Source organism: Stegodyphus dumicola, chromosome 2 (genome assembly GCF_044657685.1).
Source record: "Stegodyphus dumicola isolate Sdum_Otavi_A_Nest chromosome 2, ASM4465768v1".
Lineage (NCBI taxonomy): Eukaryota > Metazoa > Arthropoda > Arachnida > Araneae > Eresidae > Stegodyphus > Stegodyphus dumicola.
The window spans coordinates 163,738,762-163,761,619 of NC_140769.1; the positions used below are offsets into that span (position 1 = coordinate 163,738,762).

General features: G+C 31.6%; 1 protein-coding gene across 4 annotated transcripts in view; it reads right to left on the reverse strand.

The window, feature by feature from the left end:
- LOC118186115 (uncharacterized) overlaps positions 1 to 22,858 on the reverse strand; it is a 193,772-nt gene that overhangs the window by 28,044 nt on the left and 142,870 nt on the right. For all 4 annotated transcript variants that reach the window (XM_035356139.2, XM_035356140.2, XM_035356141.2 and 1 more), the window contains exon 2: positions 3,410 to 3,518. In XM_035356139.2, coding sequence (XP_035212030.2) covers positions 3,410 to 3,518 — 109 coding nt within the window. The remainder of the gene's footprint in view (positions 1 to 3,409; positions 3,519 to 22,858) is intronic.

A 22,858-nucleotide genomic window follows, 5' to 3' on the forward strand; every position in this document is an offset into this window, starting at 1 on the left:
TATAAAATGCTAAAGTAAGGTTAAATTATTACTTTCATATAACTGAATAAAAACACCGCCATAAAAACATTGCGCCGACATTTAATTGGATTAAAATATTACTTAAATTGAATATCGAATTAAAAAATCATACCAGCGTTTAAAAGAATTAAAATATTACTTAAATACTTTAAAATACGTTTTATAGGATTTAATTATTTAACATTACAACATATGTCATACCAGCGTTTAAAAGAATTAAAATATTACTTAAATACTTTAAAATAAGTTTTATAGGATTTAATTATTTAACATTACAACATATGTGGCAATAAATATCTCAGAAATTTTTGAAAACATTGTATTAATTTTTTAATAAAAGTTGAAGTATACAATTATAAAGTAAAAGAAAATTATGTACTTACATTTTTTAAAGTATTTTACCTGTCGTATATTGATAAGTACCCCCCCCCCCGAAAAAAAAAAGGTCTTCTAACGATCTTCATCTGTGATTCACATCTCTCGCACTTCATTGAAGAAGCAATTAGCGAGGTTTTCTCCAAAAATTTAAAATAAATTTCCTCTGACGCTATTAACAATTTATGAATAAATCTTTGATTAGGAAAGCCAGGTTGGAAAAAATAAGGTCTCAAAGAGCAATTTTTTTATTCTGATACCAATAATGCTTGGTAATTACCAATAACAACATTAATCTTCGAAACGGACATATCCATTCCATTTGAAATCTGAGGAATTCAAAGATGTGAATAATAAAATTTTAAAATGGCGCGGTAATGCACAAATATTCAGTAACCAATCAGGGAGCTGATTACATCAGGCATAGAATTAAAATTATTTAAATAATCATTCATAATAAAATCATTTTTAAAACAAATGCAAAATTAAATTTAAAATTAATTTTACATTAAAATATTTAACAAAATTAATATTTAACAGCCATAAATAATGTTTAAAACATTAGATTAAATTTATAGATATTAATAAAACCAATTACTTTTAAAGTAAAGTGACGTCATTAATTACATCATCCACAACATAAAATTATATAAAATATTATAAACAACAAAATTTTTATTTCAAATAAAAATGCATAATTAAATTGATTTTTAATATTTAGAAGCAATAAATAATATTTAAAACACGGAATTTATGCATAATAAAACGCATTATTTTTTAAATAAAATGACAACAAAGTATCAGTTTCCATAAATAACTTATTCAGCTATGGGTTTACCATAAGTCGTATTACTCGCCAAAAGAAAAATCGCCAAAATCCGTGTAACCGTCTACCAAAGTAGCACCAAATATTAGAATAAAATAAGCTATATCCTTTAATACAAATATTAATTGTCCTAATAAAAAATTAACCAACTTTCCGTTGAAGAAAAAAAATCATGCAAAACTTTTCAGTATCTTACAAACAGTGAAATAAGCAAAAAATAACATGAAAGAAACTCAAAAAACAAAAAATTCCGCGCACAATTTTACTCTGCAGAACAACTTTATAAAAAACATCAATAAAAATATATTATATATATAAAAAATGACAATGAAATATGCTAATCTCTTAAAAACAGTGACATAAGAAATACCATGAAAAATTGTTGCCAAACCCATATTTCTAAAAGAATGAAACTATTCAAAATGATGCGATTTCATCAAAAATCTATCAACAACAATAAGAAAGGAAAATTGTTGCCAAAATCACATTTTTAAAGATGTGAGATGTGAGAAGTGTACTTGGAAGCTTCATTTAAAAATTTTTTAAAAATACAAAATATTATAATTTTTCCAAAAATCTTTTTGTAAAAGCAGTCGCAAGGATGAAAGTTTAACGTTTCCAAAAATCAAAGAAAAATAAACTGTACATTTTTAAACATAAACTTTTTTAGAAAAAATCCTGTTGAAAACGTGTTAAGCTCACTTTGTTAAATAAATTCGTATTTAATCGATTTATTGAAACACGAAATTTATTTTAAGTTCGTAAAATAGCTAAGTGCCTACGCTTCATGACGATGTAAAAATGGAGTGCGTAGAGTAAAATCTCGCTTTCCTATAGCCCATTATACCTCAAAATGACGCGATTTCGTCACAAAACATAAAATAAAAAAAATTCTTATTCGAATTTCGAAAAAATCGCTTCGAGGTGCACTGCTCTTGTCTAGATGCACCTATGTACCAAATTTCGTAGCCGTGGGTCTATTAGCTTACACGCAGCGCGAACGAAAGACACACACATACAGACAAACTCTTTATTTTATTATATGTAGAGATATAATATAAATTTGTTCATAACATTGAAAATATGCTAAAATAAGGTAATAACAGCATCTAAATCATTATTTTGTTTTAAGGCTCAATTATATATATGAATTAAATAATTATTATCTTAATTTAAAATGAAACTGATCAAAAATGGCAATTTCATGGTATTAAAATTATTTCTGAAATGGAAATCAGTACCAGGATTGCCATCTCAGATTGAAGGGAAACAATACATTTGTGACTGTTCGGCCTTTAAAAAAAGCAGATATTGAAAAATCTGTCCCAATAAAAGTGTTGACAGTTTTTTATTCCCCCCAAAAAACCCTCAGACTTTTTATCCTTGTGGCTCTCATACAAAACTGGAAATGGAGTTTACGCAGATAGCCTTCATGTACCAGGGTTTTTGAAAATCTAATCAATTTAAAAATTTTAAATATTTATTTAAAATTTAATAATTGATGAACAGTTGTTTGCGTTCGAATTGAATGGATTGTTTCTGCAGACAAGAAAGTAACTTTAACAGCACTGTTTTGAAGGGAATTAACGAGAAATATAAATTATGTACTATTTCGTGGTTTTTAATTTTGTGGAATGTATTTTTGTATCCTTTATTTGCAAGAAATATGACGAAAGGAAATTCGGTTTCTCTAATACCGAATTACTAAATTATACGCATTTAGCAAAAATATCTGGTACACTGCCTCGTTTATTATACGGATGTATTCTTTGTCGAAAATTTTCAAATAATTAGCTCAGGTATAGGACACTTTTACGGAGATAACCAGCTGATAAGCGTCACTAGAATCGCCAATTTTTTATCTATTGTGAATTCCAGCCCCATTTATTGAAACATACTGTGGGGATAATTTATGACTCTTCACTTTTTTTCCAACTAAACTTTCGATGATGGGGAAATCGTTGTACCATAACGATACCCTGAAAAACAAAAACTAATTTAAAATTTCATTTTTTTATATCGACGATTTTACTTAGCTGCTCGCATTTAGAACTTGTTAATTTCCTATGCTATGAGATATAAACGTTTTATTAATATAACTATGTCTTGATGAGAGCCTAAATGCAAGGGCATAAACTTCATTAAAGGTCCAAAAATTTTAATACAGTCAAAGAGAACTGTACTTACACATATTAAGCTGACGAACAAAGCTTGCCATATTATTATGCTTGAAATACATGGGCAACAACTCCTTTGAGAAACGTATTTCATCATAAATGATAAAGCTTGTTCCATTCTGAAAGAGAAAATTAAATTCGTGATATTTAAGTATTATTTTACATACAATAAAACACACAGACACACACACACACACATATATATACAGTTTTAATGAATATACGATTTCATCTAGATTTTACAACAGATCCCAGAGTACGTATTAAAATCAATTGACATATGACATTAATTTTACAAAATTACGACAACAATTCTAGACAATGTATTAGGATCTTAAATTGATAAATTCGGAAAACTTTAAATACATTTAAAAATCGAAGTCAAATAGTTTTAAAATACCATCTAATCTAAAATTAACGATTAAAATTCAAAGGTATGATTTCTAAAGTTTATGAAAAAAGTCAATAAGACTAATTAATACTAATGTCAATAAGAATACTTATAATTGCGGAATTGATTGTCATCAACTGGATTATCTGCAAGTAAATTAACATTCAAATAATACAACTACTATGTCTAACGGTAACAACGCTGGTCATCACTTCTTTCTATACACAGAAATACAGCAGCAGTTTTTTTTTTTTTTTTTCATCTACTGAAGTACTGCTTATTGAAATAAAAAGTTGTTTGGTAAATAAAACGTTGTCACTTTAAGCATGTTACGGATATTACATAATTGGATTTATGTCTGGCGAAATATATTACCGAGACTACATCGTGAAAGGTAATGTCTACAATGGATCAAAATCTACAATCACAGAAATCTTATAACGCATAAATACTGTATAGATTACAGCTGACTAAAAGAAAGCTTTCGGGTCAATACACAGTCACTGCAGGAAAGCTGATTCCAAAGTCGGCTGTCGGTTGATTTTTTACGGTGTAAAACGGCATCTCGACAATGTGAGCTCCTCATTTACGAAAGTCATAGCTAAACGCATTATATTCAGAGTCGCCCAGTTTCAATTACTGCAAAGCCTTTTCCTTTACGTTTTCATTGATTATTTTCCTATTACGCATTTAGTGTTTTCCGAATATTTTAAGTCTCGTGATCCATATGTATCTCGCTGCGACTTCCCAGGACTAAAGAGAAGGGCTAGCTCATAGAGCGTTTCCTTATGAAACAGGCAGTGAGGAGTGATGACGTAGCAATGATCGCACTGAGCGCGGAGATGCAATTGACAACATAGAAATTAGCGTTTTAAATTTGAAGAATCAGCGTTTAAAATGAGCTGTGTGTGAAAGGTAGCTATAATTTGGAAGAGACAATGTTACTGCAGTATGCATTTTACACTGAACATTACAAAATTTAATAGTACTTACTCAATTTTAAAATAATAGATAAAATGCGCTACTCTTAGCATAAAGTTCCTTTTTTTATTTGCAGGGATTTTTTTTTTCTTTAAATGCCTGTTTGTTTCTAATCATTTCTTTATCTGCATGTTAACTAAGAGAACTGTACTACTGCTAAGATAACTATAATAACAGCTATTTAAAATTAATCAGAAAAATAACCTTAAATTGGCATAGTTTTAAACGTGTAATATATGGCAAAATTTCTGCTAATCTAAGTTTGAGTTTTTTTAATCTAAGTTTAGTTTCTGCTAAATTAAGTTTGCATATTTTTCTCCCGATTCATTATAATAACATATATTTTTTTTTTAAATAATTTTGTAACTTAGGCTTACATCAATATTTCATTTAAATAAATACATGTAAGATTGTTATCTTAATTTAGACAAAACAACTTTATTCACAGTACCTAAAATAATTATTTAATTTTTCAAAAGTGGGGGTTAAGGGGGCAGGTCTTCTTATGCCAATTACTTTAATATTATACTTTATATATATTTTATATAGAATGCTAAGCTAGCACAAAATCGAATCAATAATAACAGAGGATACAATAAAAATAACTGTAACAATAACTTAACAGAATTAGTTCTCATTTGAAATATGCTTTACGCTATTAACTTCTAAAATGCAATCTAGAAATATTTCAAATCAAAACATATTATACATACTTACTTTTTGTCTCTCGTTTCCCTTGACCATTTAATAATTTGGTTTTAGTTTGTGACAGAATTTAATTCTCTTTAATAATATCAACATTTAAAACAGTTCCATCTTCTAAAACAAATCCTTTATCTAAAAAGTGGTTTCTCAGTAATTTGAGCCCACCAGAGGCCGAGCGGTAAAGTCGCTGAACATTGGTAGTTCGGTCCGAGGTTCGAATCCCGCGAACGGGCTGGCTGCATGGGCGTTTTCGTGGTTTTCCCCATGTGTAACGTGTATACGAGCCAGTTTCCCTTAGAAAGTCCTCCACGAAGGCATCCCTCCCCTTAGGCAGATAGCCCTAGTGTGCTTTGTCATAATTAAATACACCAACACTCAGTAATTTCAGGCAGTGCGCTAAATCTGCAAAACCCCATATTTTTTTCGTTTGGAATACTGGATTTGGAAAATGAGAACTATTAATCGAAATCTGTAACTCTTTCCACAAAGTAGTAGATCCTCCTAAATCAGACACTATTGCTTTCACTTCTACTCTAGATGATTGAATATGTCTTATGAGTGAAAAAAGAAGTTCTTTCTTCATTGGAGTGTTAAAATCAAAAAATATTGTTTGTTTCCACTGCGAAATGAGACCTCTGATTAAAACAAACTGCACTTTTTGAAAAGGACCGATTTTGGTCCAGTTTAGAGTCATAGCAGAGTTTAGAATCTATGTGCATTTCGTCGAAACTGAGAACGCATATTTTTTCTACAGAATTCAAATATTGGCATCTTTCCTTCATTACAGCAAGAACATCACTCTGACTCTGAATTCCTGGACTACATGAAAATTTAGTGCACCATCTCTTTAATGTGCTAGTGCTAGGTAAAGGAATTCCCATTTTTTCTTTCCAAAAATCGTAGCTTTTAGATGACAGAGCTCTTATGACAATGCAACGTGAAATATCTTCACTAGTCCACCGGATTTTTTCCTTCTTTTCTAGCAATGCGTTAATCTGCGTCTTTGTAAAAATATGCTTTAGACGTTTTTCCAAATTCTCCGATCTGTTCTGTTTTTTCCTAAATTTCGCTGTTTGGGATTTTAATTTCTGAATTTCCGATACAAATTTCTTTCTAAATGTCATCCACCTTCTTTGTCGCTGAGCAAACATTCTAAAATCTTTCTTTTCTCTATTTGTCAATATTTTATTACAATTTTCTAAGGATATTATTTTGTTCTTCAAATTATCAATACATTCTTGTTTATCTTTACACTTAGGGCACTCAGGGATATTGTCACATAGGGCATTGTCACTTGTGAGTTTTATTTCAAAATCCTTCACATTTGATTTATTATTGTCAGCTTCAATTTCGTTCTCGGCCTCAAAATAAATTTTCTTTGGGCTTAATTCATGTACTCTTTCAAAAGCACTCTGCATTAGTTTTTTCAAATGTCTCCGATTTCTTGGTGTTATTTTGTTTACTGCACACGATAAATTTACTTTCGGCACAGCATTGCATTTCAACAGTTTCTTTTGCGGCAATCCAAGCAAGCGATTTCTCATGTCATCTTCATAATCACTGCACAGAAAATGTTCGCTGCAAATTCTTGCTTTTTTCACATTAATAGAATCCTGTCTTCGCCATTTATGTATCCATTCTTTCGTCAAAAGCAAATTGTCCTTGGGGAAAGCATGAAATACAATATCTCTTCATTTCGTATTTCTATAAGTGTTACGGCACGTTGCTACAGCACAAGAAGCCATATTACATAAAGGATACTTTAAATATAGAATTTAAAAGAAAACTGACTAAAACTATATATACACAAATTATTTTAAATATTTGCATTATTAGAAAACAAATATGTATGATTAAAATTAATTTGGGATATGCGATCTCCAGAAAATCGTCTCGCAACTGAATGAAACTACAGTTTTAAAGGCGCGAAATCAGAGCAGGTGCAACAGAGATACGTCAGATTACTTCCGGTTCCCCCCCTCTATGAGACTCGCGTCGGCGAGGAGTCGAACAAAGGAATGACCTAGCCCTTCTATTTATCCCTGGCGACTTCCTATGTTCTACATGCTTAAGTTTCTGCCATCCCACCCCCTGTATAAAAAGCGGGAGAGAGATTCCCAAAAGAAAACGATGTAATAATAATATAACAGTAAATCATACATAGAGCTATTATGTATTAGTAATTAATTAACAATTATAAATTAAATATGTACATAGATACAATAATACAGAAAGAATATTTAGTAATAAAACAGCACTTCAATGTCTTTCGCTAACCACTAGAATTTTTCTCACAGCTTAGAGTTTAGGGAACCACTGTTATAATGTACTTATTCAAGATAAGAACATGTTTCATTATAATATTTGTTTGAGTATTATAATTTTCTTTCATAGAGCATCACCAATAAAAGCTGGCTGTACCGAAAGAACTAAACATACTAGAAGCTGTTCCTACTAATTAGATCCCATACAGGTTCATGATAAAATAATACTTTTTGATAAAAATAGCAAAAGAATATAAAAACCAATAAATTAATAATCCAAATGCTTGTAAAAAAAACGAAAAAATAGTAACTTAGCGAGCATTTTATTTTAAGTATTACCTACCAGTACTTGAGGGAAACTGAATGGATAAGTTTGGTTTGTGAATTGAACCACTGGCAAGCCACTGAACGTGCATAACACTACACCAATTAATTATACAGCATGATATATATTCAGGCGTGTTAACTTCTAAATTCATACGCTTATTTAATTCAGATTTGGTCTAGAATAATCCTTTTATTTATTTTACTAGAGAAAAAGATTTTTAACTTCTCATAATTTATAGAAGTTTAACAGAATTAATTTTATCTTTGGCAATTTATTAAATAATCAAATAATAGGTACCAGAACACTGAATGTTGCTATTAGCATGGGTAATTAAAATCATCAAAGTTTCAAAAAAAATATACGAAACTAGTTCATCAATCTGAGGGTGACTGCAAACCACAAAAGTCTTTAACGTTTTCATTTTGAATCAAGCGCTGTTCATTCATTAATTTTTTCTCTGGCGTAAAAAAAGTCCTGATGATAACGACAATAAAGCAATTTAAATACTTAAGCAAAGTCGACAAGTTGTAGAAAGCGAAAATACAATTCATTGCGGATAAATATCCACTGAACACTCTGAATTAGACGAGTTTAGAAAACACACCTGTTAAATGCTAAAACAATGAACTAAGAACTGCAATATTATAAAGAATGAAACACCTGCCCATTCTGCAAGTTATTTACGAAAAGAAAACGACTGTGATTCTTTTCAAAAGTAGGATAGATTAAAAACGAAGTTCAATGTTGAAGAGCGACCCCATAGAATCAGATAATTTTTGTTTAGTAAATGAACTATATTACAAGCTGTATAAACCTTGAAAGCTCAGAAACAGTTGAAATTACAACAAAAAATCTATATGGCAGAATTTCGTAATGTACATAAAATTATTCCCAACAGCTCAATCGAACGTACACGTTAAATTATCTTTACTTGCTCTTTTGAGGCTATCCAATTCCCGCTGTCCTGAGACAAAGAAAATCCTTCTATACGAAAGACAAAGTACCAAGCTTTCTTTTAAAAAATTTAGGAAGCAGTACTAATAATATTGCTGGGATCACATCAAACACAAATTTGCAAGGAGGTGGGTTCTACAGAAACATGTTTAAAATCCACATTATGTGAATAATTTTGGCAAAAACAGAATTATAGCTTTCCAGTGCTTTTTTAAATGGTCCTTATACGTATATTTAAGTTAAATATAAAAATATTGAAAAATAATGAAGACAATGCATTTTGATGGGAACGGGGCGATGCAAATATTTGGCGCAGTAAGGACAGCATAATAATGGATATATACAGTAAAACCTTGGCTTGCGAGCGTTTTGTCAGAGGAACAAAAATTTGTTCTAAATTTTAACGCGATAATCGAGCAATACTCTGTATAACCTTTGTCTGTCCAGCGTCGATAAAACTGTGTCCTTGAGGAAAGACCATAAGGAGGTGAATGAAGCAGGTATTCATGAGCTGGTGGAGGAAAATGGCCAGGAACTAATCGATCTGCATCGTCAGCTATAACAGTGAGATTTTCATCCAAGGAGGAAAAACCGGAAGAATCTCACTTCAAATGAGATTAGGAAGCTGTGTAAAATATGGAACACTGCAGTATTTTGAAGAAAAGCACCACACGAGAAAGGCCTTAGTGATGCAAGCGAGGAATCTGTTTAACGAAAATACAATCTCACATTTCCGCGAAATCACAAAAGGAAGACAGAAATAACTGTAACAACTCAAATTTTACTCAGCCAACAGAACGCAGAGATCCCATTATTTAGCCATGATTCTTTTCAAAGAGAACAGCAGATAATTTGTTCTGTTGTATTTTTAGTTTACATTTCGCATTAACATTCTTATATAAATACTTTTTATTTGTAGAGCGAATCATCCAATTTTCTATTACCTTTTTACGGGAAAATTTGCTTTGATATACGAATGCTTTGAGTTAGCAAGCATGCTCCCCAAGGAATGAAACAAGCTCCCAAACTAAGACACCACAGTTTTTACTTTTCTAGAACTGTCTAAAGTACGGAAATCGTTTGAAAATATTTTGAAGCTGTTATCGATGACATGCCGGGAAAATTTTGATCTTCCACATAAATAAATTAGCAACTTTTTGAACAGTCTTAATAATGTATAATGCAGAAGAAAATATTTCAATTTGCTCCTTTCAAAGATTACGTATGTGAAATGTATTTAATACGTTTATGATGAAATAATAATATGAGGAAATGTATTTAACAATATGATAAAATGTATTTAACACATTTGCCAAAAATGGCATACGCTTTTAGTACAAAAGAATAATTATGGTAATGTATATTTATAAAAACATTTTCAACTGTAAATCATAATTATTTTTTGTCCAAAGGCCCTGAAGGACTATTGTTTTCGTTTCGCGATTTTGCGTTGGTTCACTATAAATGTCCGTTTCACTTTTCAAACTGTTGCCACCAAATGTTAGAGTCCTACATTATATTTGAAGAAATTAAATAATGAAAAATCTGCATAAATGTATGTATATATCTCGCATTGTGATAAAACAACGGTACATAAAGCCATCCAATTTTGAATGACGTAATCCTACTGAGAATATGGGCATGTGGAAGACCAAATTTGAAATTAGTATTATTATCGATTTCATATTTTGTGAAACTTTAACGAATTTCTGATTAACAAACTACTCAAGGATTTCAAAGCGAGCAATGGCAACGTTGTACAGAAAAAACACTCCAGAGCGCGAGACTCTGTATCGGAAATTCTAAAGATATGTTCAATTAAAAACTATTTTGGGATATATAGCTCTTGAACTGAATTTTATGGTTTACGTGCGAAGAACGTGATATTTAATAAATAAAGGTAACAGACAAAATGTTAAAAAATGAAACCTTTCAGATTTGTTTATATATATATTTCGTTTTTATTTAAAGATGTTGTTTCTGCTTCTTTCTACAGCTTATGTAGTTAGTTTCACACCATTTCGTTCAAATGAATAAAATGGATACTATTTTATTTAGTTACTAAAATTTTTAATTTAAACTATGAAAAGTACATAAATAAATTTTTAACTTCATTTTAACAGATAATTTTACTCATGAAGCTAGCTGTTATTTATGTTATATGCCAGTGGTGCCCAACCTTTGGCCTCTCGCGAGCACATTTTGGCCTCGAGGCCAAAACATCAACATTTTTGTTAAACATATTTCCAATCTTATGTGATACACCTGAAATACTAATTTTGGCAAATGGGTTTGAGATGAATAATAATATTGGTTGAACTTTATGGAAATCAGAGAAGTGGAGTTCAAAATTATTTTTCAGAGCATTTAGGTTTTCCAAGTATTTCTCTGTTTCAATTGTCTTGTGGTTATTAATATGGCTTGATAAATTTTTAAAATGGGTGAAATTTTTTTCTTTCATCTGATTTATCCACAAATTTAACTTTATCTGAAAAGCAGTTGCAGTCCCAGTCAATTGAAAATGGGTTTTTTCTTTTCCCTGGAGATTTTCGTTCAGTCTGTTCAGTTTAACTGTTACATCCGTGAGAAAATACAGATCGGGTAATCAATTATTACCGTCCCATTCTTTATAACTTTCGTTTCCGGATTCCAAAAACTGCTTTATTGGCGAAAGAAGTTCTACAAATCGTCGAAGTACTTTTCCACTGCTGAGCCATCTAACATCGGAATGAAGCAATAAGATTCCATATTCGCTATCAAGTTCATCATTCAGCAATCAATTATTTTATAACGTCTTGCAAGATATCTCTTATGACTATAAATGCTTACCATATTTTAACAATCAAGAAATATAAATGAATGGTTATTTTAAAAATATTTTTGTTCATTGCACCTAATCAGGCTGGCGAGCACATACAAAACGATCGGCGAGCACACTTCTGCTTGCGAGCACAAGGTTGGACACCGCTGTTATATACGCTTACTAAATGAACTTTAAAACATTACGACTACACCACATTCAGACTTTCAGTAACGATTTATACACATATATAAGACACTGTAACATCAAAACTACTATTTCTCCCTGCATTACTGCGTTATTTACATTCATTTCCAGGATGAGAAGATAATTAAAAGTTACGAAATTCCACATTTCAGTCTGTTTCAGTTGACGCTGTTCAGTACATATCAACATAATTGGTTCTAACAGATGTCCTTATCTTTCAAAAGAATTACTGAATGTTATCCAATAACGATAAAATTGCTAAAGTACGTTTATAAATAAGCACTCTAATCTCTAGAATTCATAGGTGCAGAACGGGAACAAAACAAAACGGCATTAGAATAAATTTAAAAATATGATGAATTTTAAGTAGAAGAATTAAACAACTGATGTGCTTTAGAAATGAAGCACTTTTCTCCTAAACACAGTTCGATATAAATTCTTAAAACAGCAACCCCTGCGTAGGAAGCGATCACTTGTACCTTGCAATCCAAGAAACGAGCAATGAAGCCCACCACAGTCGACATTGTTACTTGTAGGTATAACTTGTAGTCGACATTGTTACTTGTAGGTCGACATTGTTACTTGTAGGTAGTCGACATTGTTACTTGTAGGTAATTTTGTAGGTATAACGCTGATTTTTGTTGTTTGACTTCTGAGTATTGTTACTTGGGTTTACAAAACCAAGTTCTTCAATTATATGTAGCTTAAAAAATACCCAAATAAATTTGCTTGCTCTGTTTCATTACAGTTTCTTTATTTGATGGCATAATTACTTTCTGAAAAAACACCAATAACGAAACAAATCGAAGAACTCGATTTCAATTGAAAAAGAATCAGAATAAATGATTAACACAATTTTCACTCCGTCATTACGTAAAAAAATTAAACGGCTCAGAGTTCGCAATTTGGTAGAAATAAAAGCTAAGTGAATCGCATTGAGAAACAGAAAAATTATATTTAAAGGATAATTATAACGACAAAATAATATTTAATAAAAGAAATATTTAAATAAAAGGAAATTATGAGGGGAAAATGTATCCGTAACAATGATATTTTCTTTTACGCTGTCTATGGGGGACTATTCCCAGTTTACTAACACTTGCTGTTATTGTTTCCAGTTCGCGAATAAAATGGCATCTGGCCAACGTAAGAAGCTGTTGCCATTTATGAAAGTCATTTACAAAGGCGGCTTTGTTACGTAAATCAAAACATGCCAGATGCTGTGGTCATATTTATAAGCAATAAACTAATAAATCTATAATGAAATATACATGGAATACTAACACTGCATTTCTTTCCCAGCATATCTGAAGAGAGTATTTTCTGAATAGTTATACTAGCGGCACATGGTGCTTTAAATTTATATCACCTGTGAAGTTTCATCAATTCACGTGTCGCTGACTGACGTGAATTTTCCCAGTTAGACGTAAAATTTTATTATCTACATGATTTTATGCTAGTTTGTATTTCAGCAAAGCTAGATTCGTAGAATTCGGAACTTTCCTGTGATATTTATACATGCTCTTATAAGTACTTTAAAAAAAGCTTTTTAACGCACTTAAGCATTTTACAATGATTTATAACATAACTGTTGTAAAATGCGCCATTTATGACGTTCTGTAACCGTTTTATAACGCTTCTCAGCTATCTAAAGAATCAGACAGCCAATACTCTGTTTATTATTATTATTATTATTATTACTATTCGTCGGTTATTATTTTAACCTAGATTCAATTCATCATTTGCACTGAATAACGAAGCAATTAATTCATATTATTTGACTTGAAATTCATAAATGATCATATTATTTGAATGGCAATTCATAGTATTCCATTCCATATTTTTTAAAATCAATTTTAAGAAGAAGGGAGCAAACACAGGTCTTCTGTCGAAACTCGGGTCTGTTAAACTAACAGGAAAATTCACAAATAAATATCATGTTCAGAAACAATCCTTTCAGTAAGAATTTTAGAGCTACCACAATAGAGGAAAAACAACATATCAAAAGATCCGGTAGGAAAACGTGACACTAAAAGCACGTGCATATACACGTGGTAAGGAATTTCTTCGAAATAGCTGTCGCATGTCGGTCTTCAGAATATCTAACGTCAACTTGCATACAATTTATAAATCCATATTTTATGTAGGGTGTAGTACAATCAGATGCCTATACTCCCTTGAAAACTTCTTTTCAAAAGAAAACTGGCAGTAGAAATGATAAGCTCTTGCAAGCTATTTGCATAAAGAAAAGGATATCCTCGTGGAGGATGTTTAAGGAAACTGTTTAAGGAAAATTGGTTTATATTCAGGTTACACATAGAGAAAACTATGAAAACTTCCATGCAGTCAGTCTGTTTCCTACGATCTGAACGCTGAGGTGAACTATTCAGAAACAGTTTTTTATAAATGTCGCGATAAAAGCGCATGTAAGTAGTTCAGTTTATTATCTTTATACAAGCACCAAGTTCCAAAACATATTAAGCTTCGCAAATTAACATTTACAGAAGCATGTGTTTTATAAGGCCTGTTACATGAAATAGAAACTGTATTCACACTGTATTAACTGGTGTTCAAATAAAATACGAGTATAAGGAAAGAAAGAATTCCACTGAGAAATCTCGATATATTCTAACTACATTTACTCCATTCAAAAGATAGCAAAAAGCAGAAACAGCAGTTCAGTACGTTTCGAATTTCAGTTCACTTTAACTCCAAACTCAATGGAAATAAATAATGGAAATAAATAATGAAAAAAATTACTATCTGATTCAACGGTGTCCGCCGATAACATCGCGGCAAAAACATCGCGGACGAAAACGTCGCGGAGAAAACAACGCAAGGCGAAAACGTCGTGCTACAAAACATCGTAAGAGAAAACATCGCAAAGACAAAACATCGCAGTTCTAAAACATCGTGGTACAAAACATCGCCGTCGAAAATAAAGCGGTTCAAAAACTTCGCAGTTTAAAAACATCGTCGTCGAAAATATCGTGGTAAAAAATAAAGTATCTACAAATCATCGCATGACGATAACATCGCAAATATACTTTTTTTCAGGTTTTAATAATTGTAAATGGATATTCCCATAATGATTTGTGAGCGCAAGGTGTAAAGAAGGATAATTTTTAATTTCACATTTTTTTATTAACTAATAAATTTTTGCTGAATAAGTAAGAAGGAAACTTAAGCATAGAAAATTAAATGCAACTTATAGATTATACTTTTCATGAAAAATTACCAGTAAAACTTTATAAAAAATGATTTATGGCCTTTGTTAGTTAACAATGTCGGTTTAAAATTCTATTAAGTGCTATAAGTTGCATTAATTTTCTATGCTTAAGTTTCCTTTTTATTTTCTCAGCAAAAATTTATTAATTAATAAAAAATATGGAAGTAAAAATTATCCTTCATTCCATCTTGCGCTCACAAATCATTTTGGGAATATCCATTTACAGTTATTAAAGCATGTCTGCGATGTTATCGTCATGCGATGATTTGTAGATACTTTATTTTTTACCACGATATTTTCGACGACGATGTTTTTAAACTGCGAAGTTTTTGAACCGCTTTATTTTGGACGACGATGTTTTGTACCACGATGTTTTAGCACTGCGATGTTTTCTCTTTGCGATGTTTTCTCCAGCGATGTTTTGTAGTACGACGTTTCCGCCTTGCGTTGTTTTCTCCGCGATGTTTTCGGCTGTAACCGATTCAACCCTTTTGATCTATTTGAAGGTTGTTTTTACTCGACCTTCAAATAGATCAATATTTACATTACATTTGTAGATCAAAACTTCTTTTTATAATAACTGAAAATTTTAATTACTTCCGCACGCTGAAGATAGATCCGATAGTTATGAACCAAATTAAAAATAAAAAAAATACGCATATTTATCTCATTATATCTTCTGTTTAATACGGATTCAAGAATCTACTAAACATTACTCATTCCTATCTTGCGGTTGATGCTAATGTAATTTTAAACTCCAAGCTAAACAGAGTGTGTGTGTTTCTTCAAAACGGCGAAGCATTTGATTCACACGAAGAGAATATTTGTTAAATTCAAATTATCTTTTATTTGACGTTTTAATATAAATTAAGGGTTGAAACCCATGCTTTCATTCTGAAAATCCTTCTGAGATGAAAGGAATGAGTTGGATGTTGACAGAATAATTAAAATATATATGAATGAATATTACATTTACGCCAAATAATTTCCAGATGCGCTGTATAAAGATGATATTTCTTGATGAAATATCTTGATATGTAAATCTTGACACCGCGCATCTGAAAATTGTTTCAACTAAGTTTCTTCAGATTATTTTAGGCTCAAAATTTGGATGGCTTCCACTTACAACAGCTATTCATAAACTCTGAGTTCCTAAAATAATAATTTATATTCTCCTTGCCATAAACATAGTTCCTTTGATGCCTCTATTAATTCTAAAGCTTGACTGAGTATAGGTATAATGATAGAACCTATAAATTTCGTAAAAATGATTAAATTTAGAATTTAGATTAAACCACATAAACATTTCGTTGGAAATTTCACATTTTAAGTATTCTGTGTACCACATCAAAAATTCTTCCAATTTAAATCAAACATTCTCTAATGAATTTAAATACTTAATTTTGATATATTCACAATAATATACGTACATTAGAATTAGCATTAGTACTAGAAACTTTTTTTCCATTTCAGTTCATTATTAAAAAAAAAAAATATTTTCTTTTACCACCCATTAAAAAAAATGCAGAACTTTTTCCTGTTTTTTAAACTGGGTCCGGCCCATTCGATACTATGAGAAAAATAAAATAAAATAAGAAATAAAAATGAAATAAGTAATTTTCTTTAGAGTAAAGGATGACTGTATAAATAGTAAATAATTCCTACCCACATTATGCAAATGACAGACTAAAATAGCCTCTATCATTTGGAAAAACCCGCTAGCAACCAAATTTTAAAAAAAAAAAAAAAAAAAAAAAAAACCCGCTGTTTATAGAGTAACCAATTGCCATGAAAAGTAACTGAACAATGTCACCTTAGTAGCAATAACAAAATAAAGAAACTTAATTAAAAGCATTGAACCCGAAATATAAAAAACAAACACATAAACACCAGTCGCACAAGTATGAGCGGCGCGAGAATTGAGCTGCCACTCGCCCATTTATTGGAAAACATGTTTTGAATCTTCTCTCTTCATTCCAGTGAAGTTCGTCAGAAAGAGCAACGGGATTGCGAAACAACGGTTCTGTTTGTGACGTCACAGCCCTCGTGCCGCACGTGTACTGAAAATGTGTTGTTTACAAAAGACAGAGTAGATTTTCAGCAGAGTAGCTGCAGCTTCCAACTCTCATAGGATGGAAGTTGTGAGCACGTGATCACAAGGTCTCCTTGTCAGGGCTTATTTTACACGGCGCTCTTAATCGCCCTTTTAATCTTCGTTAAGTTTATTTTTTCATTCTTGCTACTAATTCTAATCGGGCATTTGAAGAGAAATAAATCAAATCGAGGATTTCAAGGAGCAGAAATTGATAGGCTAGTTTCCGGAGCTAGCATATCTCTTGGCTGGAATTTTGATTTCAAGGAGGTTGTTTGTTAATAGTTCAGAAAATAAATATAGGTATTTGAGGAGAATTTAGACCGTGCTGTTGACATTTAAGAAGTTTTTAAACAACCTTTACATATTTTCGAATTTTCCCTTTCCCCCCTCCTTCTTTTCTTTTTGTGAAACATAATTCTTTTTACATAAACTACCAGATAATTTACAAATCTTTAGATAAAGTTTGACATTTTTAATTCATTTAACATAAATAACTTACTCAATTACTCTACTTCACGGAAATTATATAGAATAGGCACCAAAGAAAAATTAAAATGAAAAAAGTATATTTAAAGACTATATCACATTTGGAGTTAAAATTAACATCTTTGTGATAACATCTGATATCTTCTAAAAAGTTAACCTTTGGGTATATTTGACGACTTAGATTTGTCATGCACTTGTTTAGCCTAAGTTTTGGATAATGAATCTTAATCGTCATTCAAACTAGGACACAATTAAACATGTACATTCTTATTCATGGCAAAAGTAATTGGTATCAGTTATAGGAGCAAGTTTCTTCCAGTACTTCAGTGAATACTGTTTGTGAAAAGCAAACAGAAGAATTTTTTCAAATAAATCCGTACCCTAAGGGTTAAAGGCAGTCAGTCTAACTTTTGAACAAGAACGCTGAAATATTGGTTCAAGTTACAGGCGGAGAAAAACACTAAAATACCCCATGTGGCCAACCTGTTCGCTGGAAATCAACCTGGAACACCACAGTTCAGCAGGCCATTAGTGAATTAAAATGATGGGACTTTAATTATAATTAGAAAGTATAACTAAATTTATTCAATATAAAATTTTTGATCACTGATGATAAATTATAATGAAGCCATATTATTAACAATTTAAATCATTGGTACAGTGGTTAGCGCTGTTGGCTGCCGTATCACTAGGAACGGGTTCGAATCTCGGAGAAGGCTTGGATGTTGGTGTAAAGTGTGTCAGATATGGGGGCATTTAAAATGCTGGCGATCCCAAAGTCTTCTCGAGAGGTTTGGTGCTGGGGTAAGAGAGGGTGAGAGATACTTGGATCTGTTCCTCGGGTTGTTTTCCATCAAAACTGGAACTGGAATTCTCCATTCTCGCACGTGTAAAATCGGTTAACTCCTGTGGTGCACTTTCAGCAACTTGATAAAAAGACTAAATGACGGAACGGCATCAGTCATTCCTGACGAACGCATTAATTTGCAAATATATGGCTATTTGAAAGCAAACATAAGTAAATCAAATATAAATACAACTATAACTACATAAAAAGTGTTGTCTCTGACGTTTCTGTCTTTACTCCCAAATTACCACATTAAATATCAATATTTTTTTTTAAATAAGTCCAAAGGGTCTTTGTCCCTGAAGGACTATTGTTTTCGTTTTGCGATTTTGCGTTGAATCACTTTTCAAACTGTTGCCTTTAAATATTAGAGTCCTGCATTATATTTGAAGAAATTAAATAATGAAAAATCTGCATAAATGTATGTCTATTTCTCGCATTGTGATAAAACAACGGTACACAGAGCCATCGAATTTTGAATGACGCAATCCTACTACGAATATGGGCATGGGGAAGCCCAAATTTGAAATTTGTTTTATTATCGATTTCATATTTCGTAAAACGAATTTTTGAGTAACAAACTCAACGATGCAAAAGCGAGCAATAGCAAAACTGTACGGGAAAAAAAAAAAAAAAAAAATTTATCTCCAGCGTCGCGGAGTTGTGTATCGGAAATTCTAAAGATAAGCTCATTTTAAAATTATTTTGCGACATTGCTATTGAACTGAATTTTATGGTTTGAGTGCAAAGAACATGATATTTAATAAATAAGGATAACCCACAAAACGCCCCTTCGGGACGCAATTTAAAATCTGAAACCTTTCAGATTTTGTTTTTAAATATTTAGCTTATGATTAACCGACAGACACTCAGTCAAAGAAGAAATGTGAAACGAAACACATAAAATATTTTATTTGAATAACAATCATGACACAGAACTATTTTTTATATGTTCTCTCAAAGAGAAAAGAAAAATAACGTTCCGGCAAATTTAGAATATAAACAGATGCAATCTATGTAGTTTACACAACAACAGTCTTATTTTATGGCGATTGCATAATTACCGGGAAGGGGGTAATTCAATATCAATGTTTTAGACAACAGTTCAGTAACAAGAACATCTCAAAGAAAACGGAGGAAGTTTGTTCTCCTATCCATTGTTGCATCTTTGTATTCCGCGTAACTACAGCATGGAACATCAGCATTTTTTTACGGCGCAATTCCAAAACGGCACACAATTTTACTGCGCAGGAACAAAACTTGAAAGATTTTTGGAACTAAATTCAGCGAAAAGTTTTAAAATAATAAACACTGCCAAACGCTATTTAAGTTTGCTCTGAATTTAAAACAACTCGATTATTTTTCACTAAATCAGGAGAACTTTCGCCCCTCTTCCCTAATTTGTCACTTATAAAAAGCATGCAAACATTTGATATTCAAGAAAATTTATGTCTTAAAATTTAAATAAATTTAACAGTCTCATACACTCCGATGAGGATATAAAAAATTAATACCTTTGGAATTGGTTATGGAGATACGAAATATTTTTGGAATTTTAAATGTTTTGAACTTTGTGGATTCATTAAGCTTTCTTTGAAGCAGAACACATGAAAAATGAGCAATGCCCTGGCCGGACCTTTCTTTCGAACATGCACTGAGTGTGCTACCGTTACACCACGAAAGCATGACGGAAGGAGGCAGAAAATACCTTATATACTCCTCCTTTTAATGGGTGACTGGAGATTAGGGGACCCAATCGCCAAATCCTGGTGGTGACGAATTATTGTCTACCACCATTTAGTTGGGCGCCACTGTAGATTCATTAGGTTATTCTGAAGCAGGTTTTGTTTTATGAAGCAGGTTTACGGCAAAGCCTCAAGGGTTAAGAAGAGGGATGCCTTCGTGGAGAACTGTCTCAGGGAAATTAACTTGTATACACGTTTTATATGGGGAAAACCACGAAATCGCCCATGCAGCCAGCCCGTCCATGGGATTCGAATCTCGAAACGAACTACAAGCGACTTTACCGCTCGGCCGCTGGTGGGCCTTTTTTGAAGCAGGAGACATGAAAAATGAGCAATGCTCTTGCCGGTATTCGAACCTAGATCTCTCGAATACGCGCCGATTGACCTACCGTTATAACAAGAAGGCATGCTGGAAGCGGAGAAAATACTCTACAGCTTCACAAAACAGCAATGCGTACAGAATTTTCAAATTTTCTTTGGAGATATTAAGCATTATAACACAATTTTGTTTTTCAAATCTAATAAATACTATTACTTCTCATCTCCATAATTTCTTAATTCCATTGGTATAATTTTACTGGATTTAGAAGGAAATTAACTCTTGGATTTCGCAAAAAAGTTCCATATGAGCTGTAGGAAATCAAGTGAATAATTTGAAACTGTAACTGTTTTAATGCGAAGAGTTTTTAATGTCATTGACAGGCAGATAAGAACATCTCAAATTTTCAATGTTAGGAAAAATCGAATTTTTCTTTTTTTATGTCTGAGGTTAGAAGTCTAAAGCTATAAATTTAAATATAAATTTTTTTTGGTTATAAAATGTTCCTTCTATTAATTTTGACACTACTATATATTTAACAACAAATGAAACAAAAGTATTCTCTTTGTATTTAAGTTTTCTTACTTTCCGTATCAATTATTTAATAACAAATCATTCTAATGATTATATTTATAATTAGTGGGGAAAATTTTATCCAAAGATAAAACATCGAAAAGTTAAATATTTAACATATGTTGATCAATACATTTCTTAGTTATCACAACTAGGAACTGTATTATATGCCATGATTTTCTCAGAAAATTAAAAACAAAACAATTTTAAACATTTTTTTAAAATTCTGACTGATGAAACATAGCGCAAATGTAAGAGCAGCATATATTAATCGACGAAATAGTGAGAGATAACAGTATATTTTAATTTCCATGTTATTTTCTGTAGAGACTTTATAAGGTATTTCTCCCGCCTTCGTGGTGTACTGGTTCTGCACGCTGGGCCGGTATTCCAGAGGTCTGTGGTTCGATTCCCGGTGAAGGCGTTTGCTAATTTTTCATCTCTCCGGCTTTTAAAATTAGCCTAATGTCTCTACAACTTTTATTAGTTATTATGTGTGTACACACATTTAGAAAAAAATATAAAACTAAATAGTAGGAATAATAAATAGTATATTTAATTCCATTACAATATCGAACGTGAAAGTCTCATTATTTGCGAAATTATCCCGTTCTAAAAGGAAATTAAAAAAAAAAAAAAAAAAAAAAAAAAAAACCCGATTTAGAACGGTTAAAATGAAATCCTAAAAGAGAGTTGGTGAGGAAAGAAGCAGAAAAAGATTCCAAACAGCAAAAAACTAATGAAATTGGACTCCCTTGCCATACAATGGTGGCCAAAATTGTGGACACTTTTGGAAATTTTTATGTTTTTGAACTTTGTATGCTTATAGAAAACGTTACGTTTCACAAAATGCAAACTTTTATATATCATTTTAAAGAGCATTTATTACTGAATTCAATGCAAAACACAAAATTCAATTATTTGCAATACAAAAAAAAGTTAAACGATAATAGTTATCGATATACATTAGATAGTGATGTTTGCAGTGAGTTATCAGTACTTAGTAGGGTACCCTTTATTTTTGATTACAGCTTCACATCGACGTTTCATTGAGCTGACAAGAGTTTTAAGCTCTTCTTTCGTTATTAAATGATGCCAGAAAACAATTATAGCCTTAATTAGTTCCCTCTTATTTGATAGGCGCCACATTCAGAAAAGAGTTTTCAAACGGTGCCACAAATTTTCGATAGGATTGAGGTCAGGACTGTTTCCTGGCCATGACAACAATTTAATGCTCTTTGTACGAAACCACTCTTTCCATATTTTGGCCGTGTTGCAAGGAGCAGAATCCTGCTGAAAAATAAACGAAGCATTGTTGGAAAAGAGATCTCTGATGGAAGTAGAAGTTTTGGTTCTAGAATAGTGTCAATGTATTTTTTGGCATTCAGTGTCCCATCAATGAAATGAAGGCGACTAATACCATCTGCTGACATGCATGACCAAATCATAACACTAACTGGGTTCTTCACAGTTGCTTGAATGCAGTCAGGATGTAGCTCTTCTCCTATTCTACGTCTTACATATTTTCGCCCATC